This window comes from Phaenicophaeus curvirostris, chromosome 12 (genome assembly GCF_032191515.1).
Source record: "Phaenicophaeus curvirostris isolate KB17595 chromosome 12, BPBGC_Pcur_1.0, whole genome shotgun sequence".
Taxonomy (NCBI): Eukaryota; Metazoa; Chordata; class Aves; order Cuculiformes; family Cuculidae; genus Phaenicophaeus; species Phaenicophaeus curvirostris.
The window spans coordinates 9010157-9036929 of record NC_091403.1 but is presented as its reverse complement, the minus strand read 5'-3'; the positions used below and the strand labels follow the sequence as shown (position 1 = coordinate 9036929).

Here is a 26773-nt window from a genome sequence, read left to right as displayed (position 1 = left end):
GCCAAGCAAATACGTTTGGGGCTCTCTGGAGCATTAACTAGGGAAGATAACAGCAGTAGCTGACTAGAGGATTGATTTCCAGGATGGCAGAGGCACACTGCCTAGGAGAGGGCAGCACCTTGAAATCCACGCTGCCAGAGAAGACCTGGCCATGTACAGCATACGCTGGGCAAATACTTCACCTGTAAACAGTGTATTTTGGTGCAGCCAGCAGTTCTGTCACCAGCCCAGAAGCTTCCTTTCTATTATTTCTCTTTCTGTCCTTCCTCCTTAGTTTCTTAAATTGCATAATTAACTATTCTCCTCCTCTTTAGAGAAAGGGTGCCATGGCAACAAGGCAGTGAACCTCCTTCATGGGGCTGAATGGCACACGGCAGGTTTTGAAAGAAATCAGTCTGCTTAGAAGAGCCTGTTGAGTTGCATTTGACAGAAGAGAAGAAAACAAGACTCGGATGAATCCCCTATCTTACTCCAACTGTCTGAATTTGAATAGAGGGTAGCTTATTTTAAAGGGAAGTTCCTTGAGCTGTCATGGATTTGACAGCAAGGAAGAGAGGCTCTTCCAGAGGTGTTTGACAAACTAAAAGAGCTTCTCCCTCACTCCAGAAATATGGCTGAGCTAGTGACTTAATATTCCTGTTTTTAAGGAGAAGATACCAGCTCAGCTATAAACTGCAAACATTAACTCTAAGTATCTGGGCAGCTAGCTGGGGAAGGTGTGTGTGAACAGCCATGTGCCTTGCAGCAAGGCTGAACTGGTTTGTGTGCCAAGCACAGTGACCAGCCCTGGGACAGGAGGAGCAGCAGCCCGCACAGGCAGGCTTGTCAGTGATGTGCTAACACACAGAGAAAACCAAACACAATCAATCTCTACCACAAGCTGCTCATTGCATTAATGCAAGAGAAGTGCCCAGGTCAGATAAAGATGACAGAACAAATTGAAAAATAAGATTGAGAAGAGATTTGTGGTCCTTCCGTATTTCAGGGAAGAGTGGGCGGATGACTTGGGAGTCAGAAAGCAGCGAGAATAAATTTTTGTCTTATCCAGGCTTAGAATCAAGGCTGTGCCCTTTGTAAAGGCCACTCGTGAACACACTTGCTTTCTGAGAATTTGTGAACGTTCTATGAGGGCTACCAATATGCCACCACTGCCTATGCACTAGGAAGTTTTATCTACCTGTGTACTGCCCAGTTCTGCTACCTACCCCTACTTATTTCTCCAGCTGATGTTTATACAGCACTCTGAGCTGAACAGAAGAGGCTGACACTATTCACCACGGTATAGTGGCTGGATGTGTGGAACATCATGCAATATTTGTCTTCCAAACCCCCAGCTCTACGTACCCTCCCCAGCACAGCGCTTCAGTTGCACAGCTTTTCATTGATTCATGTTTTGCACACACCTTCTCTCCTGCCCAGATGCAGCAGCCCCAAAGGCACATCCTAACTTAATGCTCCATCCAAGCTGTTTGTTTCGCTGCACATCTCAGGCCTCTGGGGCAGCCATCAGGCGATGCCAGAGAGTACAGCTACACAAAGCCAGCTCTCCCACCTCGTGTAAGGGCTCAGTGGCTCCTTCCTGCTCACACTGTACAGTGAAAGCATTAAAACTCTCTATGGTTGTTCCTCTTGCAGAGAATTAATAAACACCGATAGCACTTAATGATTTCCTTACCCTTCAAATTAAACTATTAATTAAGGGCCTGGTTTTAGTCAGCCACTGGTGTTTACCAGTTCTAATTGCTTTTCTTGGTCCCTGGGTGGAATACCGTTTTCTACTGGCCCACATTCCTCCTGAGCAGCAATCACTTCACTTGTCAGCAATACCCTCATTAGGGTCACATCCACTCCCTTCGGGCTTCCCTGTTGCTTTGGGACGTGTTTTTTTCCCACTTCCTCCTAACTTCTGCTTCCCTACTCAAAGAAGAGAAACAAGCTCAGAAGCTGCTACTGACTGCAAAGCTGCATCCTCGCTCAACCCTGGCCATTCTTGGGGTTTGTTCTCTGTTTAAAAACACCACCTGGACCATTCTCCATCATAAAGGGGGTGAAACACAAAACAGTGTTCTGAACTACAAATAAAATCCTGCCTCAGGTCTGTTTACCCCTTAATGGGTGCCATACCACCCAAGGGAGTTAGTCTAACTCAGTTACCCTTCTCTTGGACAAGGATGGCACCTGGTGGCTTGGAAAAATAGCCCCCAGCCTTCTCCTTAATAGCACATGATTCTGCAAAGAGGACTTATTTCCCTACTCCGAACAACAAGGACCTTCTATCTAGAGCCACAGCTCTATCTGCTGAATTGGTGATTTACTCTTTCTTATGTGAGCATCTCTGCAACAGGAGTCAGGCAGCCACTTTTGATCCCTTTGTGAGATTCAAGTAAACCATTAATTAAGTGATGTCAATGTCCTTTAACAGCTGAGCATATATCCAAGCAAGCAAGGAGAAGGGGACAGACCCTGCAGTGCTAATAAACTGTAGCAGCAGGGGTGGTTTACTGCAGCCCAGCTACAGCTGTTACGGACATCTGTGCAGGTTTTGCTGGCTTTCCCTCTGGTGCAGGAATACCTGACTTGAGATGTACATAAAGTGGGTCGGCGAGGAGGTGTTTATAACCCTAAAGCACCCCTCGGGAGCCTTTGAGAAGTAACAGTTCGAGTCAGGTCATGTTTTTGCACTGAGACTTTGGCAGATAATCACAGCGTTGCTTTCATGCCTGATGTCCCTGTCCGGCCCCTCTTCCCTTCCCAGCTGCCCCTCCAACCTCAGCCTATGACTCCTCAGACCAAAAGGAGATCAAGGACCCTTAGATTGTTTTTGTGCTTTTCCAATGTTCTCCTTTCCCCTCAAGAGGCATTAAAGGGCACTCCACAAACTGCTCAGAGGTTTTACTAATGAACTGCCTAATAGCATCCAAGTTCCTGTGCTGATGGTGAAGTGGGGCTGCAGGGTCCTCTTGGGCAGTTGCAGAAGGGAGCCAAGCCTCAATGCTATTCCCTTTATTTTTGAAACCACTCATGCTTCTCCTGCTGTGCTCTCCAAGTTACCCCTGCACTACTGCCACTTGGCAGTGCCCTCTCCTTTCTCTGGAGTGCATAACTCTTCCCTCACCCACATCTGCTGAGAGTCAGAGACTGAGCACTGGTCCAGGACCTGGAACCAAGCCTCTTAGAAGCTGCAGAGCCCTAGCAGCCGTTCCTTGGGTTAGCTCCTCCCAGGAGCAGCTTCACAGCTTGTTTTTCAAGCAAAAGGAGGCAGAAGGGAGAAACGGTTGGGTGTGAGGGACTGAATGTCCAGTGAATATGTGGACAATGAAAAGGTGGGTCAGGAAAGAGAGAATACAGAGGCAAAAATGCAGGAAAATACAGTATTTAAAAAAAAACCAAACAACTTTTCTAAGGCTAAAATCTCCCATCTGGTGTTTCAAGAGTCAGCACAGATTAGAAGAATCATAGAATGTCCTGAATTGGAAGGGATCCACAAGGATCATCGAGTCCAACTCCTGCCTCCGCATAGGGCAACCCCAGCATTTGCACTGTGTCTCTGAGTGCATTGTCCAAATGCTTCTTGAATATTGTCAGTCTTGGCACCATGACTGCTTCCCTGGGGAGCTGTTCCAGTGCTCCACCACCCTCTGAGTGAAGTGCCTCTTCCTAATATCCAACCTAAACCTCCCCTGGCACGTCTTCCTGCCATTCCCTTGGGTCCTATCATTGGCTGCCAAAGAGAAGAGATCAGTGCCTGTTCCTCCTCCTCCTCCACTGTGTGAGGAAGCTGTAGACTGCAATGACATCTCTCCTCAGCCTCCTCCAGGCTGAAGAGACCAAGTGACTTTAGCCACTCCTCATTAGGCTTCCCTTCTAAATCCTTCACCAATTTTGTGGCTCACTCTGGACCCTCTCCAGCAGCTTGATGTCCTTTTTATACTGTGGCACCCAAAACTGCAGGCAGTGCTCGAGGTGGGGCTGCACCAGTGCAGAGCAGAGCGGGACAATCACCTCCCTCGACCAGCTGGCGATGCCGTGCTTGATGCACCCCGGTTGGATGCATGGAAGGGCTCTCCTGCATGACGTGTGCTTCAGGATCAGGCTAGACGCACTCCCATTTGCTGTTCCCCGAGACAGATCTCCATATCAGAAGCACAGGGTGGCCTTTGTTGGGGGCCCTCCCTGCCAGCACGACCAGCTCTTTGAGGCTTTCACTGCACCATTTTAAAGAAAGCATGCAGATCATCCCAAAGCTGCATTTAGAAACTGCTCCAAAGCCTCTCGAAGTGGCAATGACAATCCTCAAAACCTTCCTTTTCCCCTTCCAAGCTGGCTCCAAAACCTCTCCTCTGTTCTTCACCACTTAACAATTCACTTTGCAAAACCAAACTCTTACGCCGGAGTGGCTCCCAGCTACACTGCTAAAGACTCCACAGCTTCCTACAGCACACAAGACTCCAGGTAACAAATAAAACTTATGGCCTAGGGCAGGAGAAAGGCAGGTATTTCATCCCCCAGCCCCTAGTCTCCAGCCTTTTCAGCAGGTTCCAAGATGAGGTGGTAAAATATGACTCTCCTCTCTCCATGCACCAACCTGCAGGCAGACAACTCGCTCTCCTGATTGCCAGACACGGCTCTCTCACAGCCCCTTGCCAAGACCTGGATGCTGCCTTTCATTTTGCTCCTGCTGAAGCCACAGAAGCAAATTACCAATTTCCTGAGCTGCCAGGGTCAAACAACCAAGGAAAGCAAATGACTTTAAATGGGCCTGCAATGCCAATAGCCTGCTCTGGTGCTGGGAGATGCTCCAGAATGACCTGCCCTTGGACATGGTCGTAAAATCAGCCCTGTTTACTGAAATCCGTGCCAGAGAAGCAGCACAGCCAGCTGGGGAGATCCCCTTCCTAGCAATCCTGCAGCCAAGAGCAGTAGCACTGTCACCAAAGGGCCAATGTAAAACTAGGACAAACCCTGCTGGGTCTCAGTTGTGTAGCAGAGCTGCTCTCCTCATCCCTTACCAGAGCTAGCAGGTCAGCGCCAACATCTCCTTCAAATCTGAGCCCTCCCTGGGGAAGAAGCTGGCGTGGGCAGAGCCATTGTCTGGAGGTTTAAGGGGTGGGAGGCAGGACGAGGAGAGCTTAACTCGGACTGAAGCCAGACGGACTGCACCGCACCATCATGCTGTTGACACATTTGTCTGCCCTATGTTACAGGAGACCTTGTTTGGCTGCCGGCTGCCCCTTCTGCCTTACAAAGGGGGATTTTACTGGCATTAAAGACTCAGCAGTCAGGGCTGAACCACTGACCTAGCTACACTGCCGCAGGTATCAGCACAGCTAATCTGGGCGTCATCCTGACCTCAGGACCAGCCCCAGGAAAATAGGGCAGCAGCAATGAAAACCATCCTTCAACGCCAGAGACGTGAGGGTGCACGCTGGCTCTGTGATGGGGCTGATGCTGCTGTTTCAGGAGGGGGGTCCCATCATGAAGACAGTCCCATGTCCCACGGGGTGCAGGTTCAGTCCAGCAGCACGGGCAAGGGCTCTGTGCTGGTTGCTACAGGGGTGGAGGGATGCCTCTCACCTCTCTGTACTCACCATTTGAACTGTTTTCACTGGAATGGGTTGCTGGGCGCAGCAAGGCCGTTTCCCTGCAGATGGCTGTTCCTCCCCATTGCTATGGCGACAGCAGGAGGGCAAGGACCATATCTCCCCAGCACTCATCAAGGGCAGTGGGTACACCTAATCCTGCTTCACTCTATTTTACGCCTTTGAGGAGCTATCAAATGACCAGCTCGGTGGCAGCAAGCAGACTCTCGGAGGGATGTGGTGCTGCCCGCTGCTCTTATTAACACCCTAAAATCACATCGAACAGCGGCTGGCTGGCTCTGGCAGGCCTTCCCTGCCACCTGCCTGACTCTGTCCCTCCCAGGTGCTCTTGCACAGAGAGGATGAACCTGTGCAAGAGCAGCTTTCAGAGAGGGATGGTACAATGCCAAGAGCAGGGGCTCAGGGAGTCCTTGGGACAAAGCCAAGGCTGGTATAGCCCACGCTTGGCATGTTGCAAAACTATCGGGGAGAAAGAAAAAGGAAGACAGCCATGGAGGGTACAGGTAGGGTGTTTCTGGCATTAAAAAGACTCAATTCAAACTAGTTTTGTCACCCACAGAAAATAAAATCCTCCAAGGGCCGCATTTCATACCTGGACAATGCAGAACACAGAAAATCTGGGGGCTTCATAATGTTGCCCATGACTTTCCATTGCTTTGCTGCAGTTTCCATAAGATTTTCTTCCACGGTGGCCAAGCAGTGTGCTGCTCCTCCTCTAGGAAGGCTCCCCTGGGAGGCACCTCTCCCTGCAGTCTTTCTCCCTCTGGCCGGCCATGGGCCATGGGCACCCGCCGAGCATCTTTCTGCCATGCACCTCTAGAACCATCGTCAAATTTGCAGGTGTACTTGGCATCCTCACAAAACCAAGAACAGCCAGCCATCACCCCACTAGCAAACTGCAACAGGTAGAAGGTACCCTAGGAAAGGATTTGACTTCTGGAAGGGACAAAACAAGAGACAAAGTAAAAAATCACCTCTGCACAAATACAGCAAAGCCTGTGGGCTCTCACTATGCCCTCCACTCCTTGTTAACCAAGCAAAGGCCAACATGATACCCAGATGCTGCAGCACAGACCTAAGTGGCTGGACCTAGGGGCACTGTGTCCCTTTTCAGCTCTCCTCACATGCAGAACCACAGTATTCACCCACGAGTTACTGGTTTCCAGATTGCTAGTCTGAAACAGGGACAGTATTTTTATGTTAAAAACATCAGGAAAAGAAAGTGCAATTCAGGGTTTTTCCCACACATCAGTATTTTTCTGAGAACTCATTTCCTTACACAGTAAGTACAGCTCTTCCCCCAGAGAAACAAAGGCAAATCAGAACTTAGCCAGCAGACGGCACTCAGTGGGAACGCTGCTGCCTGATGAGCAGTTAGCCTGGTGGGCTGGCAGTGCCAGGCTGTTACTGCTACAGTGTCTGACTGCACAGCTCAGCCCACGTCCCCCGCAATACTGGAGCAAGGAAAAAAGGAAAAGAAAAAAAAAAATAAAAGCCCTTTCACCATTCCCTTCTCCTGAGGAGTATTCATCCAGAAAAGCTTTTACAGCCATGTAAAACAGGGAAGCACATCACACGCATCAACGGCCTGGACTCCAAAACTCAGAAAGCAAAGCAAAAGCAAACCTATAAAATCCTGTCCCGTTGCTTGCCCACAGCACCATCTACTTGCTCTGCAGCACGGACCTATCTGACAAAGGTTCGCACAAGAATTAAACCCATAGAAGGCCACACGTACCATTAACATCTAGCCTTTACCACCTCTCTGGCCCCAGCCCTGAGAAGATCCTGCTGGAAAAGCTGGCAGAAAAACAGGAAAACAGAGGACATAAGACACAGAGACTTCTTTAAACATCAGAAATCTGATTCTTCTAGTTGAGTCAAGAAGGACAAAGGGAAATGTAAGAGACACACACCAGCACCTGAACAAAAGGAAGGTCCTAAAAGTACACTAAGAATATCTGGTCCAGCTGCTCAGTGCTGGAAGGTTACCTGAACAGAGTCTTTAGTAGAGATACACCATTAGTGGATACATAGGTCTGATTCTAACGGCATTTCTGTGGCTCACTGTCTAATGCAGTTTATAAAGAAATGCTGCAAGTGTCCTGCTTTTACTACCTTTTTGCTGATGATTTTTAAAAGCAAAGGCAGCATAAGTAGTAATAAAAGCTGGCATTCTGATGCCAAACGTGGTTTCTAAGGCAAGCATCTGTTCGTCACTTAGTGCCTATCTGAAAAGCCACAGGTACAAGATCTTTCTCACATGCTCAAGGTCTCCAAAGAAAGCAGCAAAGCACTGCACACATGGAGAAAGGGTTCAAAGAAAAGTGACTTTCAAGTCCAAGATACAGAAGCTCAGAGGAACTAACGAAGAGGGATCCTGCTAGGTTGTTACAGAGCAGCAGGAGGTTACAAGGGGATCCCAGACTTCAGGGAGGTCCTGTCTGCATGTTCTCAACCACAGTGTTTTGCAAAGCTGCCTCGTGGCTGGGAGCAGCACACAGTGGAAAATCTGAGCTCCGCAGCCCAACCAAAAAGCAGTGGGCAGGTGATGGCTCTTCTGCAATGTGAGGTGTGTCATTCAACTTTCCTCTCTTGATCACGGAATATCAGCAGAAAATGGCCACAAGGTTAGACAAAGGCTATTAAAAGGAATAAAGGAAGAGTCACTGAATACATGTTGGGCTAGTAATAATATATAAAGGGGAAAACGTAACCAAAGGCCAAGAATTCCTCCCCCAGCATTATCTCATGTAAACAAGACTGTGAGAAATCTGCAGTAACCACAGAAATGAATGAGGCAGGAACATCCTTGGGCACACTGGTACTTCAAAAGCCAGGAAGAGACAGAAAACTTACATATGATACGCCTGCATAGTCCAAAGCACACCCCTGGCATCTCTTCTTAGCAAAGGGGTTCCCATCTGCACCTTTAAGACTTTTGGCTGAGAAAGACAATAAATCAGGCTCTTAAAGCAAATTCTGTTTATTTCATTTTTGTCTTGTGCTATTAACAAACCTTCATCCTAGCCTAGGAAAAATATCAGGTAGAAAATATCTCCCTTTTCCTCCCACCCTCCCCACACACGCATTTTGTTTCTTAAATAAATGAATCAAAATTTCAAGCATGAGAGACTTTTCTTTCAATACATTTCTGTAATAAAATTAACTCTGTTGTAGATATAAAATGCAGCAGCCAAGACCAGAGGATCTGCTATGCTACTCCAAGGCAATTAGTACCCAGAATGATCAATCAGTTTGTCTGCAAACATAATAAGAAAATACTTAGCATTTATCCAGCACTTTTTATCCATGAATCTCCAAGTGTTTAACAAAAGCTTGAAAATATGTTTTTGGCCTCAATTACGGAGAAGAAAACACCAGCTGGAACAGGAAGAGATTTGCCCCCAGTTACAGAACAATTTAATAGCTATGAGCAGATCTCTTTCAGCCTCCAGTCCAATAATCCACGCTATGCTCTCTGCTTCACACAGGACAGACTGAATCTGGCAAAAGCTCTGATTGCAGAAATGGTTTAAAATCATTTTTACCACCAGAAAAAAAAAAAAAAAACAAAACACACAAACCTAAATAGAGATCTGACAGCTATTTTAGTAAGCACTGACCTCCCAGACTGTGACACCATGGAGTAAACCCAGTCTTGGATGGAGCTGCTGAGAGCTCTGGGAAAGAAAAAATAAAAAAAGCCTCATACTGGAAGTGTGAACAAATGTGAGAGTTGTGCAGAAGGAGATAAATCCATGACCTACAATGTGCAAACGATCCTCCACTTAGAGCTTTAACTGAATGTTTGAGGAAAGGATCACAGGATAAAAACCTAAAACCTTGATAAATAGTGTTATTAGATGGAGATGAACCCGGAGCTAAAGCACACATTGCCTGACACCTCCTTTATTAGCAGTCTTCTGACCTCATGACAGACCTGAGAAACCAACAGTGCACACACCAGGAAAAGAGTGGTGGAATACAATGTCTTACCCTAGAAATATGTTTGCAAGACCAGAAGAGGAAAGAAGTACCATGAGACAGAGAGTAAAGGCTGATTCAAGGACCTGCAGGCACCCTCCATTACGAGGTCCACTATTCATGCTATGACCAACAACCCACAGTTCTTTTCCTATGCATTACCATGCAAAATGAATGCATGACTTCAACACTGTTCTTCACAGGCACGTGGCCACTACACACCATGTGCAGCACATTCTGGTCCAAACAAGACAACCACAGGGTCCTTTAAAGTAGAGGGTCTCTCGTGTATAAGCACCAATTTTCTAATGCCCCCTCTGTACTTCCCATGGGAGCAGAACAAGAGCAGGCTCCAGCTTCTGACAGAGCACCCTGCAATGCTGGGATGGTTGCACTGCCTGGCAGCACACAGTCACAAACCAGCACGTGTGCAGAAAAAAACAAATGTCATCCTACAAATAAATCCTCCATTTTTAAGAGAGATGGGCAGGCCAGCATCCTCACCAGCCCACAGTGGCAAGTAACATTACACCCAGGAGTTGATTTCCTTGGCAGCATGCGCATCGCAGTGGTCCAGCAGCATCGACGCACCAGCCAGCTGTGCTTTGAAGCCTGCAAACACCAAATCAGGTTCTCACAGAGAACAGCATATCAAACAGGGATGTGTATGCAACCTAGTCAATAAACTTGTCTCCCAACTGCAAATCTGCAGCAATGCCCATTAATTCAGGTCTCCTCCCTCCTTTCTGGGGAAACCCAAATACTACTTATCCTCATAACCCAACACGCAGGAGGGTGCCAGCAGCTGAGTCTCTCTTCCCCTCAGCAGCAGAACCTGCAGATGGCTGTGAAGATTCACCTCCATGCTGCAGAAAAGCCCGTCCAACATAAGCACAGATCTGTTGCTGCTCCCCACACCCTTGCCAGCCCCCGGTCTTCCCCCTGTGCTCAACTCCTTGTGCACCAGAGACACAGCCAGCTGCCCTGGCACCACCTCTTACTTAAGAGCTTTTACAGGTAGTAAGGCACAAAGATTAAGTGACTTGCATAAGAGTCAGGAACACACCTCATGTCTCTCAGTTGCAGTGGTTTCTGACACCTATTTTTCCCGACCTCTTGCATATTAAAATCACATGAATAGATCATGTGGATAAGAATAGGATTCATTTCCCTAGTAACATTGAAGATACAAACATGGGTAGCTGGCTTTTTAAGCCCTCCCCATGGCCTCCATCCATTCTCTCTATACAGATTGTGTCAGCAAGGTAGGAGAGTGCCAGTGAAGAAGGGAGCACTCCACAATGCGTTGCAGAGCTCCATCTTTGCCATCCTAAGACATACACCAGGAGAGAAAATGGACGTGTCTGTGGGAAACCAGTAAAAGGAACCTCAGCTCAGCTTTGTTCATCCACGTAATGCAGCAGGATCTCCACAGTAAAGCCCAAGGTCGTAAGAAACATTCAGAGGCCTAACTTCAGCAGATTCGGCTTCCCACAGCTGTGAGATGCTGGCTGGCAGGAGCTCCCAGGTCAGGTTTCTTGAGTGATGGTTTAGTTTTGTAGAAGGCGTGAGTGTCTGACTTTGGTGTGTCTGTGGCAGAGGCGCAGACCCAAGGAGAACAGCTGCCCCAGCTATGCCATGGAGCTACGTGCAGCTGTGCCTCATGTGGAAGTTAACCACATACTCCGCGTTAGTGCGCTGCACCGAGATGGCAAAGGGCTCGAAGGGGTGGAAGGTGAATGCAACCAAGCGTCGCACTGTGTGATTGATGGGTCGCCCCAAGAGTCCCGCCTGGATCTCAAATTTCAGGAGGCCAGAATCACGAGCGTAAAATCTGAAAGGAAGAGAAAGTCAATTACAGCTGTTCTCGACTATTGACTTTGCCACCTTGGCTCTTCACACACAGAGACAAGTGCCTTGTTCAATCTTGGGTACTCACTCAGGGGTAGGATGTTCTCAGTTTGGTGTGGCTACTACTATACAGTAAAGACCCTAGCAGGACAGCTAGGTTTCAGCTGTCTAGAAAAGCTTGGCTTCATTTTAGTATCATCAGTGAGAGAATTCTGCCTGTCATTTTGGTGCACATAGCTGACTTCACAAGAGGGAATAAGCTTGGTCCAGACTCCACCCGTGCTGGTTCTCTATTCACTCATAATGTAAGTTTCAAACCTTGACCTCTAAGGCAGATATACCATACAGAATTGAGCTCATTTTCCTTGGCAACGGCCTTCACTCTGGGTGTAAGGCCAACCCTTTCCTCTCCTGCTGCTGCCACATAGGTTTTATGCAGCTGTGCTTCTGCCTCACTACATCCCTGTTCAGCTGAAGAAGGTGAACAGCTGGATCCGGCTCTGTTCAAGGGCGTCAAGTTGTACTTTACAGTTTTATCTTTACAGTACTTTACAGTACTATCTGGTGGATAGCATTTAGCAATCACGGCAAGAGCAGAGGTCAAGGAAAAACCTTGAGCCCTTCTGTTGCCACCCACAAACCTGCCTGTGGGTCAATCTCACTTGTCTCCAAGCAGGTAAGCTCTGGAACATAGCTTCCACACAAAGCCAGCATTGCCAAGGGGATGAGGAGAACATTGCTGAAGAGACAGGCAAGTCCAGGAAGCTCTTTGCTTCTTCAACCTTCTCTGCAGACTCTGTGTAACCAACCTAAGCCCAGGTAACACCACTATCCTGTGCTGCTGTGGGAACAGGAGACTCTGCAATGACCCCACACTCTCCAAGACTTTGATAGAGGTTTCTGGATGTGGTACCTTCACAAAGTAGCTGGGGTCTAACTCAAGTCCTCACCCTGATGTTGCCTCAGCAAGTTAGAACATTTTCTCTGCTCTTTCAGTTTCAGGCACAGAATTGCCATTTTGCGTTCCAGCTGTTTCCTTTTTCACTATCAATCAGTACAGGTGGGTATTTTGCATTTTCCACTGGTTTTAACTCAGAGAATGCTTTTAATCTCAGAGCACACTTCTCCCCAAACAGAAACCCCCGCCTAGCCCCAGCCCCAGCAATACAATGCACTTGGCTCTCAGCCTGGAAGAATGGGTGATGAAAGATACAGGCAATGCTGCTTCAGGAGCAGACATACTCCACATTTTAACAACACAGCTTGTTGAGAACCTCATGTTCTTCCTGGAGGGCCACTCTCCTCTCCCTTCCTCTGAATTAAAGTGCCAGCCAGCCCTGTCTGAAAATTGCACACAAGAACCCAGCAAGAGAGCCACAATCTTGGTATTCGGCTTCTCAAAGAGCCTTTTCCCTCCTACACAAGGTTGAGTATGCAGAGGGTCATTCATTAAATAAAGCACAGTCCTCTGTCTGCTCCTCTCTCTCAATTCACAATAATTTACTACTCAAGATGAAGCTCCCTGTAATCTCAAAGATGTGCTCAGTTTGGTATTTTTAAATCTATTTTTAAAAGTGCTCTGCAATCAGAGGCCATTTCCATGGGCTCTCACTCTAGGGATAAATTAGGCACTGCAATATAAAATTGTATGTCAACAGAAACAGCAAGACCAGCCTTTTCAAACTGCATGAAAATGGAAGATTTATCTGCAGAACAATTTTTTTGTTAAATGGCTCCTTATTAGCCCTCTAGATGGATTTTAGAGACCCCCTACTAAGGCTGTGTTAGAGCCTCTTCTTCACAAGTGCCATTATTTCACCCAGTGAATATCTCTTCAAGCCTCGTGAAAAGATACTGGAAGATGGCAGTGATGGCAAAGCTTAAGTCCTTCCCTCCTGAGATCAGATATCCACTGGTCTCTCAAAGTAGCCAGAGACAATAGTGGAGCCTTCCAGGACGCAGAAAGGCACCACGGATTAAAAGGATACAGTGCACAGAGCTGGGGTGAAACGATGTGTAAAAGGCATGGAAACCTTCCTATGCCAGGGACATGCACACAGATTACAACATCCTTAGCTGCTGAAAGGTTTTGCACTCCAGCCAATTTTAGGACTTGCATTACAGACCCTGTGGCCCCTCATTTCCAAGCCCTGTAGCCACAACAGGCAGCGGCATTATTTTATTAATCCCTCTGTTTTGCATGTGAGAAAAACAGCAGCACTATTCCAGCTACTGAATGGTTAAGGTTAGCGCCTCATCTTCTGCTTACTTACCAAAAACCAGGAGCCCCACTGCTCTCAGGCCCCATTCAGGTCCTAATTGACTCTGCACAGCTTTGAGCTCTAAAAGCTCTGGCTCTGAAATGCTGGTTTGCTCAGGGGAGGGAGAGAAGGTGGCACTTTGCTTTGTTTACTACAAAGGCATAACTGCAGCAAATGACTGTGGTTTTGCTCCCTTTTGTCTGCGGGAGCCTTACGCAGGTTGGAGCTGGCAGACAACTGCCGCTCTGAGCTCTGCAAGGTTTCCCAACGTCAAGCATGACAAGGGGGAAAGGGCAGGCTTTTCTCTGCAGATAACATGAGAACTGGAGATCAAACCGAATCATACAGGCAGAAAAATCAATTAAATATACATAATTTGGGAATTGAGAGCACAGGAATAATCAGAGGTTCCCCACCACCTGAGTCAGGGCCAGGGGAGACATGAAACCATTTTTTGAGAATGGATTGATGAAAATAAAGTTGGGAAACTGGCCAGAATGGCCTCCCTGGGCTGCCTGAGCCCCCAACACATGTGCAGTCACTAAACAAAGCACTTAGAAATTGAAGGCTCTCTTTGTTTTCAGAGGATAGGTTTGCTTTCGCAGCACTCTAAGTGGAAAGACTCTTCTGCCTGGAGAACTCAGCAGCTTAAAGCATTTCAGGCTGGAGATGTTGGATTTTTAAACACTACTGCTTGTAGCCACGGCTGCAGCCAGCAGAAAGAAATAGTCCTGGTGTTTCTGCAAGAAGCATTACAAACCTCCTTATCCCCAAGCTCAGACTTACTCCTTCTGCCAGCAGCAGATGCAGACAAGAGAGGCACAGAATGGCCCTAACACCTGGCTAAAACACCTACTACAGAAACAAATTTCCCATAGATCACAGAACGAAGGGGGATGTGGAGAGGAGTACAGCTCCCAGAGTGAGAACTGTAAACAACAGAAGTCTGAAAATAGCTAAATCAATACCACAAATATTGTGGATAATGCCTAATCCAGCTCCTGTTTTATTCACAGGACAAACTAGATCATCCTTGTCAGCTAAACCCACATGCTCAAAGGGAATCCTTCCAGCAGAGGAAAGCAGGCATCCAGAACCTTATTACTCCGCAGCCCAAACACAAAGGCAGGACTGCAAGAAGAGGAGGAGGAACGAAAGCATTCATAGGGAAAAGGCTTCACTGCTCAAACCTTCCCCAGGGCAGCTCAACAAGAAGACCTGAAAAGCCCTCCCACATATACAAGATAAAACAGTTCACAAGGAGAGAGGTCAAGTTTTGTGGGACTGCTGAAATAAACCCTCTGATGAAACAATGTCATAAGACAAAGGCCTTGATCTACTCCCTTTCCTGCACATTTGATGCCACGTGGCAGGTTTACAGTTACTCTTGCACCACTCTCCCCACATACAGCTCCTTGGCCTACCCCATACCTTATAGGGTGATCACCGCAGGTCTTGGGCCGCTCCATGACTGACACCCACTTATCATCGTAGCTGAAAAGCGAGAGGTCCAGGTAGGGGCTGCCACTGTACGACTGGGCGCTGATGGGGAGCTGGCCCAGCAGCCTCCGCACGGCCTCTGTGTGCCCTCCATACTTGGCATTCACAATAGTGTCTTTGAACCTGTAGCAAACCAAGAAACAGGTTTTACTCACAGAGGCCACAGATGAATAGCACAGCTTAAATAAACCGAGGAGGCAAATTGATAGGGAAAGGAAAACAGCAGAAGTATAAGAACTAAAACAGCTAATTTCCAAAGATGTATCACAGTGATTCAAGCATCAATCAATTCTGGCGACCTTTTTATCCTTCCTCATCATTACTGTTTCTGCTCTGACAATCCAAACCAACAGAAGGACAAGACTGTGTCTGCCCTCCAGGTCTGGCCCCAGGTGCTCTGCAATTCAGGAAATGAACAGGATCGGCAACAGAGAGAAATGGATTAGCAGCTTATCAGCCAATCCAAGTTTTACCATGAAGCCTGGAAACAGTATAAGAAAAAGCCTGAGGTTCTCACAGTAACACTTGAGCCCTCAATGTTGACTTAGAATCCCCCTCTCTCTGGCTGCTACGGTTTAAATGTGTAAAGGGAGAAACCTTAGATGAGGAATAACCTTGTCAAGAAGCCTAAAGCTCTTCAGAAACTACAGTGAGTTGAAAGTTCTCCCCAGTGGAAAGATAAACAAAGGCTGGATTTCTCTTTCCAGGTAAAATTGGAGCTTTCCACGTGCAAGAACAGTCAGATCAGCTGCATGGATGTCATACATGAGGAAGGGTAAAACATTTCATTTTGACCAGAAACACTCACTCAAAAGCCAGCTCACTGTGGATTATGCTCTATTATACTTTGCTATGTAAGTGAAACACTCCTGTTACAGGCCCTTGTAGATGAGGCAATGAAAAGATCCTCATCTCTACTTTAAGCAAGGCAATTGTTGTTCTTTGGGCATCTGCAGTGAGTACTCTCATTCTCTCTCTCACTAAACATTATGGAATTCCTGACAGGCAGCTCCAGAAAGTTACAGACACAGTCAACTTCCTCTTACTTATGTGACATCAACCTAAATCAAGAGGCTTCATGCCCGTAAGTGACTGCCAAGTAATTTGGATGATGTGAAACAAGTCACTGGAAGAACAAAACACCCTGAGTCACATGAAAATATATTCCAAGAGAAATAACACACTCCACTTCATTAAAACCACATTTGACTGTTAAAGCACATTTTAGAAACCCAGGTTATTTTTATACTTTGCTCAAGCTTTCTCAACAGGTCTAGGCAGATGAGTTTCCTCCTAGTACAGTTTGATGAGAACCATAAGACTTTGACTGATGTTGGAGAAAATGCTACACATTTTGAGGCACAATAAATTCAGAAATGCCACCTGCCAAAATACATCTGATTAGATAACACTAACATCTTGACAAATATCTTCATAGACCTAAGCTCCTGGGCAGTAATGCTTTAATAACTTCCAGAAGAGTTACTGCTCAAGAAGAGCTGGAAATATCTTTCACTCAAGATTTCTTCTCCTCCTTCTAAGCTCTGCATTGCCACTGCTTTGTTCCCTCCTGTAACAAGACAGATGCTATGGAATATAAAATCAGATGTATGAAGCTGCAGGATGAACCATGTACAAGTCAGACCCTTGCATCAACCAGCGACTAAAGGAAGCGGTTTCCTCAGGGTTGTCATCGTTATTTGATACTGGCCTTCAGCTGATGGGGGCGAGCGTGTGTCTATACGGTATAAAGCATGCTCCGAATGGCTCACCGGCGCTGGATCTGCCTGGCAAAATTGTTGCTGGAAGCCGAGCAGGGGAACTGGACCGCCTCACTGTGCAGGGTGGCATTCCTGAAGAGGTCACAGAAGTTCTCAAACAGCTCCAGCAGCTCATCGGACGTATTCTCAAACACAGCAATAACCTCTGTGGTCACCATGTTGTACACGACAAAGAACGAAGGCTGGGGAGAGAAGCAGAGGTTACCCAGGAGGGCACAGGTGGGGAAGCTGTCCTTTCCTTCTTCCTGAGTGACAAAGCAGACCCTATCCAAATTTGTCTGCAGTGCAGGAAAATCCCACATCCCCACACTAATCCATTCTGCTCTTCAATGCCTCAACAGGTACTAAAGTGTCCACCTCTTAAATGTGATTATTTATGAAGGAAACTTAATGGGCTTCCAACTTTTCAAGTCAAACTGGATGTCAATATTTCAGTTTTCTCTTCCTTTCTGCCCTCCACTAAATCCAAAATGCTTTCTACAGTGCCAAATGTCATTTTCATTCCTGCTGACAAAATTATTTTAAATCCAGTGCTAGCTGGCCACAAATTATTTTTACCTTTGTGTAGAGACATTATTTTCTTCCCCTTCTTAATATTTCCATCACACAGAGACGAGTCTTTTTAATGTACTGTGCACTACACCACTGCCCACAAAAAGTTGTGCTTCCCAGGTAGCCTGGCAGCACAGAAAGGAAAATCTGAAAGACACTAATGACTTCTTTTTAACACTGACGTTCACTCAAAAGAAGGTTCAGGCACTGCGCTGTGGAGTGGCAATCGAAGTGTTTCATGGCACAAACAAGAAAGAAATGGGAAAACAGGTGACATTGTGTCAGCGCAGCGACATCAACAGGAACGGGCATTCCTATCCCATTGGGAAGGGGCAGATTTAATCCTTAGTCATCACAAGGAGCTTTCGTTAGAGACAGGAGTGCTAACACCAGCACCCCAAAGCAAGAACCTGCCACTACTACAAAAGTGACTAATTCCCACGTTATATGCACATACCTGGTTAAATCTTCTGTCAATAAAGGCAATTTCTAAATGCTTCACCTCCTGCTCCCAAGCAATGCTCAGGGATGATGGCAGGCCCACCTCATCGGCCAGCAAATACCACAAGGCTTGTTTGTTTTACAGCCCCAAAATAGATTGTGATAACACAATCCAGCCCCCACATGTCAAAATGAAGCACGCTAGATGAGGTTACTCACTAGAGCACAGCCTGAGGAAAGGGAAGCCCTTCTGAAACACGGAGTTGGAGCAGAGAGAAAATATGAGGAGGCAGCAGAAGGAAAAGCTAGTTACATCGTTGAGGATTGCAGGGAGTATCCTCCGACCTTAAATAAAAAAGTACCTTTGCCAGGCTAATTCACACATCTACAGGACGCCCCTGAACACAGAAACTACCCTCACTGCTTTTTAGCAGCATCCGTGACAAACACCATCACAGTATGGGTGGCAGAAGTCAAATGTCAGAAAAAGCACACAGCAAAGCTGTCAAATATGCAACATGAACCTAGCACAACAGCAAAAAAAAACACCCCAAGCTACACAGATACAGCACGTGATTAAAAATCCTGAAGGATTCAGTGCAGACCCTGACAAAATAAAAGCAATCCAGAAGCATGAACAGCAACTTCCTCAACCTTCTTGGCCGAGAATCCAGGGCAAAGAGAGGAGCCTGAAATTGGATGAAACCTCATGTTCCTCTCTGATAGATGAAAGAAAAATTGGAGCTTTAGGTATTTTGTAAGCCAAGTTTTCTTCAGGAAGCCCTAACACAAAACCTACATTCAGGCAGGACTGTGGAGACTCTTCCACATTTGGAATTATCTCCTGAAAGAACTGAGAAACAAGATACTTTCCCACAGCAGAAAACCCACCGCCTGAGGAACACCACAAACAAACCACAAATTACACCTTAAAGTAACCCTTGTGCAAAGCAAGACGAGAGCACGTTGCAGCAACCAGGCACAAAAGCCTTGGTAACCACAGCAGAGAGCAGAGCTGAGCCTACCACAAACATTCATATCAGGGTCAGGGGCACCATTCCAGATACCAACAGCAAGCAGAACGCTGCAGGCTACCTCCACAATGCTTTAGTATTTTTTAATCAGCTGCTCAATTTTACATGAATGGGTAAAATTGATTAGATTAAGCCTCATCAAAAGCCTTTCAAAAGTAACTCCTCCGAACACTGCATAAGAGAAAAATCTTTCGAAAAAAGGAAAAAAAGTTTCCAGAGAATCTTCCTTCAGGAAAAATTCAACCAAAGCAACAGAAAAGGAACTCCCGGCCCCTTTCTTCTAGGATCTAAGTCCTGGATCTGGCAAAGATGGGGAGGAAGAGAGGGGTATGAAAGAAAAACGAACACCTAGGGAACAATCAGACCTACATGCAGCACTTGAGTTTTGTTACAAATTCTCGCTAAATACTTTCAACAGAATAAAAACCAAGCAGATTAAAGGAATAGAACAGGTAAAAAAAAAAAATCCTTCTCAGTTTCACAGAGCTCCAAACCTGACCACTGCTTTAACAGCAGTAAAAAGTGACAATCCACCTGCAGGAAGGTGAAACGTCTAAAGGGACCCAGCACTGACTGAACTACATTTGCTCTAATTTGACATCTTAGTACTAAAATGAAAAGAGAAACAATTGGCTCATTTACCTAGATCTAAGAGCTGCTGCTCTGACTTGGAGAGATCATAAATGCCATCTCTAACAGAAGCATGAAAGAGCAAGTAGACAGAACAGAAAAAGTAATTCTACTGGGAAAAATCAAGACTATTATATTTCAAAAACATGTTCCAAGATACATGAGTAAAGGAAGAAACTATGTCTACTATACAATTGTAAAACATGAAACAGCACCTAAAAAATCAGCTGGGGTTTTGGGAGCAGGAGAGGGTTATACAGTATCTATGATCACAGGGAACAACCCCTGGAGAAAAGAGACTCGACAACCACATCAGATCTTTTCTCTCTCACTTTTAGTTGAGAAGGAAGTTATGAAATTCCGAGAGCAAAAGATAAGGAAGTTATTCAAGATCAGAGGTGTCAAATGGTCACACAAGAATGAAATACCAGGGTCCTGAATAACATTCACAGGCTCAGCTATGAAATGCAGCTCACAACATTGTACCTGCTTGAGCACTTGCCCCAAAGCAACGAGCAGCCCAAGGAGGCAGACAGTACCTGGGAAGGATCCGTAACCCGCAGCGTGACTACGTCTTCGCTAGTGTATTTGATAAAAAGATGGTTCTCATCCAAAAGCTGCATCTTCCACATGCGGAGCTGCCTCAGCTGATCAAAGTACTGGAAGAACCTTCTTTTCGCTATGGCGCTTCCATCCTGCTCAGCCCTCCTCCACAGGTACACCAGCAACCTGTGCTTCAAAGAGTTTATGAAGGGCTCTTTGTAGGGGTTGGCCATCCCCGTCTGAGTGTCCCGCTGCACCTCAGGATACACTGCAGACAGAGTCAGGAGATCGTCCTCGTAGCAGAAGCGGCCAATAGTCCGTACATCAATGAACGTACCCTCAGGTGTTACCTGAAAGACGTGAATAGTCTGCTGCTGCACAGAGAGAATGGCCAAGATGTTCTTATAGAGGTACAGTCCCTGGTTGTGAGAGAGGATGACTTTGTCACATTTGAAAGTCTGCGTGTCACAGAGTCTGCCTGTATGGAGGTCTATGATATGCAAAGAATAATCTTCCAAGGGAGACCGGGGATTAGGGGTCACTGACTCGCTGTTGCGGTAAACCTCGAAGAAGGGTGGGTGAGGCTCCTCGGGCAGGTACGCAGCAGAGCCAACGATCACGTACCGACAGTCATCGGTGAACAAGCTGCATTCGCGGTTCAAGTGCTCCCCGTTGGAGGCCACGTTGGTGATATGGAGCAGGACAAAGAAGCGCTCAAAGAGCCGCCCTCGGATATTGACAGATCTTTGGTCGTTGCCATTGGCCAGAATCTCTCCTTCGTAGCCTTGCAGCAGGTCTTCCGCTGCCTGGCAGCCTTGATACTCATAGATCTCCAGAGAGGTCTGGTCAGAGGAGAAGGCAATGAAGTACCGGCCATCAGGGGAAAACTTGCGCAAGAAGCAGGGTGGCTTCTCCACATTGACCACAGTGAAGTTGGGGAAGACGTTCTGGTGGAAGACACGGACTTGGTGCCAGTGGGTGCCAGCTTTGCCAGAGCTGATCCGGCGGCGCTCCAGGCGGTGGATGACATTCTGGTTCTGGATGCGTCGGGGCCTGATCGTGGGGACATCATGGTCCATGGTCAGAACTCTACTTCATCTTCACCCTGCTGGGGAGAGAACACACGCAGGGTGCAGGGCCACAGAGAGATGAGGGAGAAGTCAGGCTGCTGAGGGACCTTGCTTGCAAAGATGGAGCTGGGGAAAGCCCAATAGCACCCAGGAACGGAGGGAGTCAGCTAAAAGGTGCAAACGTGCTTTTGGAAGTGGGGAGACAACACAGGAGGGCACTGGGGACTGGTGGAGAGACTAGGAGAGAGAGCTCGGTGGAAGGTACCACGGAGAACAGGGAAAGCCCCAACATAATGCTAGTGTGCTGAGGGGCAATGGCGTCTTCAGGCTTGGCTGCTGAAGAGGGAGACCAGGAGGGCACCGGGAGAGGATGGAGGGAGCTGGGGAAGGGGGCAGGCACAGGGGGCATCAAGGGAATGGAGGGAGCGCCCAGACACTGAGAAGGGAGTCTGGGGAGAATCCACAGACCTGCTCGCTGACCGGTAAGCATGGGGAAAGCAACTTGGAAACGGAGGGAGCTGGGAGTGGGGGGAGGCACCGGGAACGGCACAGCGGAGGTGACAGGGGGCCGGCCTGCCAAGAGCGCCGCAGGGGGCCTCGGTTCCCCGGGGGCTGTAGAGGGACTCCGGGCTCCAGGGGGAGCGGGGCCCCGGGGCTCTGCCGCCAGCCCGAGGGGACGCGGGGCAACCGGGCACGGCGGGAGCCGCCGGGGCAGGAGGAAGCGGCGGCTGCGCTCACCGCTCGGGCCCAGCGCCGGGTCCCGCCGCCGCCGCTCACTCTACGGCCGCCGCCATCTTTCCGCCACCGCCGAGCCACCGGCGGCGCGAGAGGCATCACCCCCACTTCCGCTTCCGGCCAACGAGGCGGCCGGGGCTGGGCCAGGCGGGCGGCGGCGGCGGGCAGCGCCCCCTGGCGGCGGGACGGACCCGCTGCGCCCTGAGAGCCCGCGCCGCCTGCACCCCCTGAGAGCCTGCGCCGCCTGCACCCATCCTGGACCCCCTGAGAACCTGCACCCCCCCTGCACCCATCCTGCACCCCCTGAGAGCCTGCACCCCCCTGCACCCATCCTGCACCCCCTGAGAGCCTGCACCCCCCTGCACCCATCCTGCACCCCCTGAGAGCCTGCACCCCCCTGCACCCATCCTGCACCCCCTGAGAGCCTGCATCCCCCCTGCACCCATCCTGCACCCCCTGAGAGCCTGCACCCCCCTGCACCCATCCTGCACCCCCTGAGAGCCTGCACCCCCCTGCACCCATCCTGCACCCCCTGAGAGCCTGCACCCCCCCTGCACCCATCCTGCACCCCCTGAGAGCCTGCACCCCCCTGCACCCATCCTGCACCCCCTGAGAGCCTGCATCCCCCCTGCACCCATCCTGCACCCCCCTGCACCCATCCTGCACCCCCTGAGAGCCTGCATCCCCCCTGCACATCCCCTGCACCCATCCTGTACCCCCTGAGAGCCTGCACCCACCCTGCACCCTCCAGCACGCATCCTGCACCCACCCTGCACTCACCCTGCACCCCCTCTGCATCCATCTCGCACCCCCCGACACCCTGCACTCATCCTGCACCCATCCCGCACCCCCTGAGAGCCTGAGCCTATCCTGCACCTCGAGACCCTGCAGCCATCCTGCACCTCCTGAGACTCTTGCACCCATCCTGCACGCACCCTGCACCCCCTGAGGCCCCACCATCCCCGCACCCATCCTGCACCTCCTGGAACCCTGCAATCCCCACACCCATCCTGCACCCCCCAAAACCCGGCACTCATCCTGCATCCCCTGAAAAACCGCAACCCCTTCACCCATCCCGCACCCCACAGTCTCTGCACCCATCCGGCACACTCTGAAACTCCACGTTCATCCTGGACTCACCACCACTGCCAGCACCCATCCTGCTTCCTATTCCAGCAACCCCTGCAGCCATACTTCTGCCCCCTTCACTGTGCCCTGGGCAACCCCTGAACCCTGGCACCCTCTTCATCCACCCCGCGCTCCACCCCAGCACTCCCTACACACCCATCCAACCACTCCAAAGCACCCTGCACTCCCATCCCCACGCTCCAAACACCCCCAGAAACCCCCCATGCCTTGGCCATCCCAACCACTCCATCCTGAGAGCCCCTGCACCCCAAGCCCCGACATGGGGACACCTTAGGGGACATCACACCTGCTGCCAGCCACCGCATCGGGGTGCACGCTGACACCTCAACGCCAGCAGCAGTGGCAGAGGTTGGATTCAACCCCGAGCAACTTCAGGGGCTTGAAAGCTTTTTGCTCGCCTGGGCTTTTAGCAGCAACCCTGTGTTCCCACCCGTGCTGCACCAGAGGCACTTCTCTTTCAAAGGGAAAGAAGGAGGAATGTCAGGGTGGCCCTTGAGATCCATTTTCCGGCCTCTCGCCAGGCCGAGCCACCGCGTTGGTGCTTGGAGCCACTCCAGCAGCAGGCGTGGGAGCAGGGGGCAGGGGGTGTGGGGCTCCAGGGGGTGCGGGATCGGTGCAGGGGTTGCAGGGTTTCAGGGAGCAGTGGCACCTGTGGGATACAGCAGTGGTACCCAGCCAGCATCACACTGGGATGGAGGAGATGCTCCCGCTGCACCACAGCTCCGGACACTGACATTCCCAGGGATCTTCTGTGTATTTTGGGGCATGCTTTAGAAACCCATTGGAGGCAGGGTGGAACAGGACCCCGCTGCCGCAGGGGTTGTGACCTGGGTGGCTCCAGCTGCCTTCCCACAGCCTGCCTGGCACTCCCAGGCAGCAGGCAGGGGACCCTAGGGGACCAGGAGATCCTCGCTGCCACCCCACCTGCCACCCCCCATCCTATCTCCCAGCGGTTTCAAACTCACTGGCCATATCCCATGTCCCTTCCTACTCTCTCCACTGCCTCCCGGTTGCTGAAGGCGCGATGACAAGACTAAAATGAATGGCCGCAGCATCTCTCTTTGTCTCTCTGCCTCCTGCCTAATTAATTGAGATCCACCTTAATAGGATCAAACTAAATACCAAAGAGCATCCAACCACGCAGCAGCTGGCAGAAAAACAACCGCCCGGCACACACTCACCAAAAGACAGCTCGCTGGACAAAAGGGCCATTAATACAGCAACAATTAGTGCTTCTGGAGCTAATAACTTCATCACCACAATCTTCCCATGGCCACAGCCCCCTGGTGCTGGGGAAGGGTTCGTGGGACGCTCGCTGGAGCGATTTCATCCATTGACAGGGGTTTTTCATTTTGTGCAATAAATCTCATCGCGGGCACAAGGCTGGGGACAAAGTTAGTGCCTCCTTATCTGCTTATTTTGGCCAGGGTGAAGGCAGGAGATGTGGAGATTGTGGCACCACATTCCCCCTTCTCCACCCCCAAATGGATGCTAATGGCTTAGGGCTCCCAGAATATTTCACCGGTTGCAATTTCCCACCTCCCACAATGTTTCATGCTGCCCCTCATGGGTCCTGCACTAGTAGGGACAGGAGGCAGATGGCTGATGCCATCTTCACATGCCAGGGTCAGTGGTGAAGTGGGGTGCCCACCTCCAGACCAGGAGGAGACAGCAAACCCCAACCCAGAGCCCAAAGGGCTGGTACAGGGGTCACTGGGATCTGGTCTAGAGGTTACTGGGAGCTGATGTTGTGTTTACCTGCGGCTGGTCCAGGGGGTTGCTGGGCTCCTTCAGCCTTGCAGAGCAGCTGTGGGTCCACGGTTTTGGGTGTCGTTGTGCTGGGTTTGGTGGAAGAAGAGGTGTTTGAAGACAAACCCTGCTTTCTCCAGGTCAGAGCCTACAGCTGAGCAGCTGGCATGGTCAGAAGTGTTCCTCACCCAATTCATCCCTTGTCCAGCTCTCAGCTCCCTGCTCTGGCTCCTCCCCTATGCTAGTCTCCCTGTCCCACCACAGATGGCCTCAAGCATGTCCCTTCTTACAGAACTGAGGGGTTCCTCCCCAGAGGGACAGTCCCTTATCCAGGCTTTAGCAGCACAGCGAGGAGCACGGTGCTCTGTGCTTTTGTGGCAAGCCCCAACACTGAAGTGGCATCATCAGCCCCTCTGGTGCCCTGCCAGCACTGCATCCATCTCCAGCCTCTTTCTCTAGAGCCAGCAGGTGGGTAAAAAAAAATAAAATATATATATATGTATATATATACACAAATTGCAGCCCATTTTGGCTGGTTTGGATTATTCCTAATGTTCCTGAAGCAAGGACACTTCTGCTGTTCCTGTTTTGGCTGTTTACCAAGAGCCTCATGGCTGCTTTCATGAGTTTGGGGGGGGGGGGCTGTAAGGAGGACAACACTGGGGAGATCAAAAGGGTGCGCTGCTCCAGAGCCTGCTTGCCCCACCAGCCAAATACAACCCCCAGCACGAAACTGTTGCAGAGAAAAGCCAGACTATCTCTTCGAAGGGATGCTTACGGTGGAAGAAAACCCTCCAAGTCTTGAGCACAGCCATCTACCCCCCACAGCTGCTGAGCTCAGTTGCTGTCAACTTCCCCATTGTGCCAAGGTTGGGAAAAAAAATAAACTAATAATGTTTTTCTATATATAAAAAAATGAGGATTAAGTTTGCACAAGAGCCTAGCACGAGGAGGAATGATGCCTCAGTCTTTCCTGAGCCCCAGCATGTGTAGGGATGAGTCCAGCCTCTCTAGAGGAACTGGCTGCCTTCACAGCGTTCTTTCTTGGGGTGAAGCTTCCTTGAAATGGTAGTGACAACCTTCAGCTAGGGAAAATCTTGTTGGTGTGAGAAAAGAGCAAAGGGAGCAGAGGGAAACCTTGGATGTCTCTCATTTTTCCAAGAAAACAAGGTTATAATTCAATATTTAGTTCTTCTCCAAGCCTAAGGCTTTATTCATGTTGGAAGAGTTTGGGACTGCCTGTGCATGGGGATCCACACACACACTCACACATGGTTTTATAAAAGGAATGAAAAGGTCCTCTCTCCTGTGGCCAGGACACACAACTCCCCAGCCCCACTGAAATCCTGCAGCCCCTCTCCATGCTAGGCAGGTCCCACCGGGATCAGGCTCCATCAAAGCCAAGTTGTAGCACCTTCCATGGACCTTTGCTGCACTAAGGGAACCTTTCTTTGTCGTGAAAGCATTCCTTGTTGCAGTTTTAACTGGTGCTAGAGGCTCTGTTTCAAGTGGAACTGGGCAACTTTTACAAGCTGCTAGTGGGATCATCATCACTGGGATATGGTCTGCGGGTCTGGGATCTGTGATTGTGGGACTGGACCCCCCTTTTCTTGCTCTAGGGGCCCTCTTGTCTGGGCTTGAAGGTACGACCTGCTTTAAGCACCTTTCCAACCTCTCCCGGGCTTTCCAAAATGCCTCATTGCAGGGGCAGAGCAAAGGCAGCATCCCAGGGGCAGGAGCTGGTGGCTCGCTGGGGTGCCTGGGGCTGGGTGCCACTGCTGAGTGACAGGGACCCCCAAAGTGCAGAGGACAGGCAGGGACCAGCCCCTCCAGGGCAGAGGTACAGCAGCAGCAGGGTGACAGGGCTGGGAGGGCCACACAGCTGCTCCA

General features: G+C 49.4%; 1 protein-coding gene across 3 annotated transcripts; it reads right to left on the bottom strand.

Annotated features, from left to right (window-relative positions):
• Positions 1-8570: 8570 nt before the first annotated feature.
• DET1 (DET1 partner of COP1 E3 ubiquitin ligase) lies at positions 8571-22062 on the bottom strand. 3 transcript variants are annotated; one of them, XM_069866509.1, is made up of 5 exons: positions 21989-22062; positions 20177-21288; positions 16972-17162; positions 15131-15322; positions 8571-11421 (listed from the first exon to the last, which is right to left on the bottom strand). In XM_069866509.1, the coding sequence occupies exons 2-5, from the start codon at positions 21257-21259 to the stop codon at positions 11232-11234; spliced, it is 1656 nt and encodes a 551-aa protein (XP_069722610.1). In that variant the 5' UTR covers positions 21260-21288; positions 21989-22062; the 3' UTR covers positions 8571-11231. The 3 variants fall into 3 exon arrangements, with proteins under 3 accessions (XP_069722610.1, XP_069722609.1, XP_069722611.1); XM_069866508.1 differs by having other exon boundaries at positions 20177-21285; positions 21989-22057; XM_069866510.1 differs by lacking the exon at positions 21989-22062 and adding an exon at positions 21719-21871 and having other exon boundaries at positions 20177-21285.
• Between the last annotated feature and the right edge of the window lie 4711 nt (positions 22063-26773).